Source organism: Corvus kubaryi, unplaced genomic scaffold (genome assembly GCF_017639235.1).
Source record: "Corvus kubaryi isolate FWS band 111438036 unplaced genomic scaffold, C.kubaryi_AGA036_p1.0 37308, whole genome shotgun sequence".
Taxonomy (NCBI): Eukaryota; Metazoa; Chordata; class Aves; order Passeriformes; family Corvidae; genus Corvus; species Corvus kubaryi.
In genome coordinates, this window is record NW_024581096.1 from 22,471,023 (window position 1) to 22,477,022 (window position 6,000).

Here is a 6,000-nt window from a genome sequence, read left to right on the forward strand (position 1 = left end):
CGGATTCATACTCATAGCCACACCTTGATAGGTCCGGGTACATTCTGGACAAAGGCCACTGATGCACAAAAGCAAGTGCAGAATTCTCATTTTATACTGGGGAAATCTGGGTCCTCATACAACTCAGTCCATGAAGACCGAGAAGGTGTAAAAATTCTCACATACTGATGCTAGAAGTTAGTTCAACGGACATCCTCCACTACTCTGTCTAAAACAGTACACAGTGTAAGAAAGACATGAAGCGTCCTGCAATATCCAAGTCTTGACAGACAATATCAAGAACAACACAGCAAATACCCACTAGGACCAGACAGCCAGCTCTTTTTAAAAATCCCAACTCTAATAACTTCTCAGGTAAACAAAACTTGTACTTATTCCAACTCCATTGGAAAACATAATCTCGCTATATAAATACTAGATTCAGCACCCAGAGCCCGTATAAACCTCGAATTTTTTGGTCTCAAATGCCTAAACTGTACTGTCAAAATAAACACCACATGTTGTTGCTCTCATTTAACAGAAAAAATTCAGACCCCAACACATCCTGGTGCAAGGCAATGCAAGAACAAATATACGGGACCAAGACCTTGCCAAATCCATCGGATATTTATTTACAAAACACCCTCATTTGATTGCACAGAAAAAGGTACTGAGCCACACTCAGATGAGTAGGGAAATCTGCACCTCCTTAAATCCTGGCCCCAGAGATCTTGGAAAGGTTAAGCCTCATCTTCTCACTAAGGAACAGGACAACGAAAACAAGGAAAAGCACGACTAAAAAAGATGTCACAGATTAAACTAAATGCCACACTCAAGTGGGGGCATCTGGACCAGGCAGTAGCCTCACCTCCTGGATGCGCCGGCGGGCCCTCTGGAGCACCTCCTCGTACCCCTTCCGTCGCAGCTCACTCAGGCTCTCGTAATACTCTTCGGGGTCGTCGGTCTCGGTGAAGAGCACCTGTGAAAGGATCTTCCAGCCACAGGTATCCAAGCTGTGAACCAAGTAAACTTGCAGCTTGTAGCACAGAGCGTCCATCTCCTGCTCGGACAGTTCCGGCGCTCCGAAGAGCACCGTCCACATGCCCGAGGGCTCCTCGGGGAAGGCAGGCAGGTAGGGCTCCAGCTCCGAGTTCACCGAGCACAGCTGCTGGTGCACGGCCCGCAAGTCTTGGAAAGAGAAGAGGCCGGCCCAGCTGCACTCCTCCCCCGCGGGCTCCGCGTCGGGAGCGCCCAGCTCGCCCGCCCGCGGCGGCGAGGGCGGCAGCGACAGCGCGGCGGCCACGTCCTCCTTCCCCAGCTCCAGCACCTCGATCTCCTCGGCGGCACCTGCCGCCTCCGGGCCGCGCTGCGGCCTCCGGGCCGGGCTGCCCTTGGCGCGCAGCGGGCTCTTGGGCAGCGCCTCGGCCCGGGGATGGGCGCAGCCCCGGGGCGGCCCCGGGTCCTTGCGCACCGCGGGGCCGCCGGCCTTGGAGGTGGCTCCGGCCTCGGGGCCGCCGCGGCGCAGTTCGCGGGATCCGCTGCGCTGGCGCTGAGCCGTGCGGTTGTGGCAGGTGATGGCGAACTTGCCCTCGATCTCGTTCCAGGCCACGATGAAAGCGAACTTGTGCTTCTCCCGCTCCTGGAAGGCGTGCGGCCTGACGGCCACCCAGTCGGCCTCCAGCGTCTCCTCCAGGGCGAAGGCGGACATGGCGCTGCGCGGCTCCGCACACGGGCACACGCCACCCGCCCTCCGCGCTCTCGTCCCGTCAGCTGCTCCGCAGCCCCGCGCCGCCTTACCGCCCACCACCAGCCATCTTAGCGGCCGGGGTACGAGGGGGAGGGTGCGCTGCTTCCCCACCGGAGTGACGAGGGAGAAAGGGCGGACGGGAATCGCCTCCTCCCGCTCCCCGCGCGGGACCCGCCGGTCACGAACGCGGACAATGAGCGGCGCCCCCGCGCAAACACCGCACGCGTCACGTGGGGCGGGATCTGTTTACAAGCGGCGGCGCTGCGGCAACTCCGCGCCGGCCCCGCCCCCCACGGGCCTGCGGCAGCCCCGCCCCCCGCGGCGCCGTCCCCCATTGGCGGAGGGCGGTGGGCGGAGCCTCGCGCACCGGCCACGCCCCTTCGCCGCGGAGCCGCCACGCTCTCGGTGCCTCGGTGGGCGGGACAGGCGGCGCCCCGCCCCTTCCCTCGGAACTCCAACGGGGCCGTTCGGGCGCCCCCGCGCTGCGTGGTGCCGAGGGGCCGCTAGGGGGCGGTGCGCAGCGGGTTGTGTGGGGACGGTTCACAGGGGGCGGTCAGAGGGAGGTGGTGCGAGGTGGGAATGGTTCAGTGGTTGTTGTGCGTCTTAATTCTGACTGGGGATTAAAGCAAAATACTTAAAAGATTAGTTGTCAGGAGCACCTAGCGGCACGCCGTGGTTAGCCTGCAAAACAGTGCAGCTTGTGTGACGAGTCCTAGCGACAAGGGCATGTTCTCAAATAGCTATCCGAGGCAGTTGCGTACTTTAAAACTGAAGGAAACTGCACTGAGACCTGGCCTTTTGTGCTCACCACATTGGCCAGTCCTTCTTGGGAATTTTCAGTGCCTGCAGTATTTTCCCAGGTTGCCAGTTTTACTGCAGAGCACGTAGGTTTCAGTGAGGTTGGACAGACAACTCTCAAAAGCTTGTCTGAAAGGAATGATCAATCCCCTATGATTCCCTCAAGGGAAGCTCTTTCCTGCTGCCCTTTGGGATATCCCATTTCTCCTCATGTACAAATGAACAAAAATATTTCTTAGTAGAACAAACCCAAAATACCTGCATCGAAAATAAGATTGGTGGACAATATACATTGGCCCATATGGTGGGGTGACCTTGTCTGGATGCCCCTTTATCAGTCCCCCTTTTCAGCTTTTCTCTCCCCTAAAAAGGGAGAAAAAGTAAATGGAAAACAACCAGTAGATTGAGATAAGATAGTTTACTGAAACAAAAGCAAAAGGTTGCGTACAAGCTAAAGGAAAAAGACAAAGATTTTGTTATCTACTTACCAGCAGCAACTGATGTCTGGCCATTTCCTGGGAAGCAGGGCTTCAACACATATAACTGTTGTCTTCTGTTTTCTCTTACATCAAGACAACACCAGATTACACAAATGCCATAACTTGCTAGCAGTATTAATTATTAGTATTAAACAGCTCACTGTAGGGATGAACAAGGACTGCAGGAGCCTGCATAATAAATCCATCCACATCAATTCTGGGCAGAGAAAGGGGGATGTATTCCCTCATCATCTCCACAAGACAGCTCCCCCAGCATGGCAAAGCCATCAAGGTAAGGGCAAAAGAGTCATTGTTCGTATTAATGTGTTCCCAAACTTGGCAAAATAAAAAGATAAGCAGCTGACAAACTTAGTATCCTGCAAGGGAGCTTGCTACTTAATAACCACAATAATGATAGCATGCATGATATAAAACTGTCATTTTCTCACCCGATATTGGGAGCAAAAAAGAACTGTGGTGGCTTGACCTTGGCTGGATGCCAGGTGCCCACTAAGCCACTTATCACTCCCCCTCCTCAGCTGGTCAGGAGACAGAGAATAAAACTGAAGACAACTTGTGGGTTGAGAGCATTTTACTAAAGCAAAAACAAAAGATTGCATGTACACAAGCCAAGGAAAAAGACAAAGGTTTTATTCCCTACATCACATCAGCACGCGATGTCAGGCCACTTCCTGGGAAGGAGGACTTCAGCACAAGTAGCCATTGCTCTGTAAGACAAATGTAAATAACAAATGCCTCCTCCTTCTTCCTCCTTTTCCTAGCTTTTACATCTTTGATGGTATTCCATGGAACACCCCTTTGGTCTGTTTGGATCAGCTGGCCTATTTGTGTCCCCTCCCAAGATCTTGCTCACCCCCAGCCTACTGATGGGGGGGCAGAATGTTGGGGAGACGGCACTGGTGCTGTGCCAGTGCTGTCCAGCAGCAGCCACACAGTGGTGTGTTATCAACACCCCTGTAGCCACCAGTGCAAAGCACAGCACTGTGAGGGCTGCTGTAAGGAAGATTAACTTCTCAGCTAGACCAAGTATAGCCCATCGGTGATATTGTTGTCCTGCTCCAAATTAGAGGAAGCACCAAGGAAATAAAAAATTTTCATTAGCATTTTCCAGGAAAGCCAGAGTGAGTCACAACCTTTTTCTAAAGCTACTGTATTGACTAGCATCCTGTCTTTGGAGGCTGAGGTAATTGAGATGGGCCTCTGGCAGTCCAAACATTCTCTGGACATTAACCAAGCAACCTCATGTGTGCAAGAGAATGGAGGTTACATCTAAAAGTCCTAGCTGTTAGAAAAAAAGAAGGAATTATGGCTCAGCATCCCAAAGATGTACCATCTCTCTGTTCTTAAGGTGACTTTTTCTGTACATCTTGGATTGCAGCATTCTTTCCTATTACTGTAAATGGAGGCATCAGATCAAAGCACCTGTGAAATTATGTGAAAGAGATTTGAGTATACCCCATGCAGAAGTGGTGAAGCAAGCAAGCAAAGAATACATTGGTGGAGGAAGTGCAGTATCTTTCTGTGAAGTATTCAGGGTGTTTGCAGAATCTCCTTCTGTGGAGACATTCAAAACCCACCCGGATGTGTTGCTTGTCACTTGCTGTAGGTGACCCTGCCTTGACACGAGGGTTGGCCTTGATGATCTCCAGAAGTCCCTTCCAGCCCTAACTATTCTGTGATTATGTTATTCTCTTAAACAATTTTTTGTAGATGAATGTAAGCAGCAGGCCATGCTGCTTTTTAATGCGTGAAAGAAAATACAATGAAGATGCAGCAATATATATCTCTCCATATATCTCCAGGCTTAAGAAAATTTAACATGGATCAAATATTTTTCCTCAGGCAAAGGATGAGAGTCCTGGTATTTCAGGTGCATTAGTGTAGAGGCTGAGGTATTCTGGCTGTTTTCAGACTGCAGAGGAGCAAACTGGTATGATTTAAAGCCAGAATTAGGTAAATGTAGCATTTAGAAGCTGGCTGAAAACTAGTCTGAAATAACTTGGCTACAATCAAGTTTCTGATAGGCCTCTTTTGAGGCACAGGAAAGCCATACTATCAGTCCCGATAGCTGTCATACTTTGCTAAAATTGTACCCTTACAGAAAAATCTGCAAGGAAATAACAACTTTTTAAAATTACATTATCAATAAGTACTGAGTAGCCTTCATAGTAGGTTCTGTATTGGGGGACATCCGTAACTCTTCATTCATAAAAATACAGAGTAGTCTTTTCAGATGTTAGTGAATTGTTTTAACGGTGGTTAAAGGAAATACATCACAGGTTGTTCCTGAGTAAACCAGCAAAAAATTAAAACTGCATTTTAAAAGACCTAGATTGCCTTCCGTTTTTGGTGGGGTGTACTGGACCCTTCATCACTATAAAGAAGTGGGTTATGTAGCACTCAATCCACCTGAGTTATTGATTCACATGCCTTAAAAAGGTGACGAGTTTGCAGCAACTGAAAGAACTACTGGGGAGTCTCTGAAAAAAAACTCAGAGCTTTCTGGAGAGAAGGGAATTGCTGCCATGCTGCTGCTGAGGGCATGACACTTCAGCACATGGGGATCCTGCCACTATCATGGAAATTGCATGCCTGAGAGGCCTGGTTACCTTACCAAGAGGATTGTTGGAAGTAGCAACAAGCTGGATTATTATGTTTATGGAGCCAAAGCTTTTGAGAGCCACAAGAGTGCTGTCACTAGTGATCTGAAATGTAAGGTTAGGAATTCAACTGATTTCCTATTTCTTTGTAAGAAGTGGGTCAAGTGCCAGAACTTTTAAGGCAGGAAGTACTTTGAGTCATTGCTATCCCTGCTCAGTCTCCAAGCAGTGATACTTAATAAGATCTTGAACTAGTAATACAGCAAAGAGTAGGTTTACAAATTTCCAGGAGTTTTCTGCTTTTTCTGCCTAGCAGTATTATCTCCCTGAGCCTCTATTTGCTGGTTATATCAGTGTGATCTCAGTTCAGGCCGGT

The 6,000-nt window shown here is 49.9% G+C and overlaps 1 protein-coding gene across 2 annotated transcripts in view; it reads right to left on the minus strand.

Moving 5' to 3' along the window:
* Positions 1 to 2,012, minus strand: part of JMY (junction mediating and regulatory protein, p53 cofactor) — a 67,490-nt gene extending 65,478 nt beyond the window's left edge. Inside the window, exon 1 of one of the 2 annotated variants that reach the window (XM_042028863.1) lies at positions 848 to 2,012. In XM_042028863.1, the coding sequence (XP_041884797.1) occupies positions 848 to 1,687 (840 nt within the window). In that variant the 5' untranslated portion in view covers positions 1,688 to 2,012. The remainder of the gene's footprint in view (positions 1 to 847) is intronic. The other variant, XM_042028862.1, reaches the window with a different exon arrangement.
* Positions 2,013 to 6,000: the final 3,988 nt, after the last annotated feature.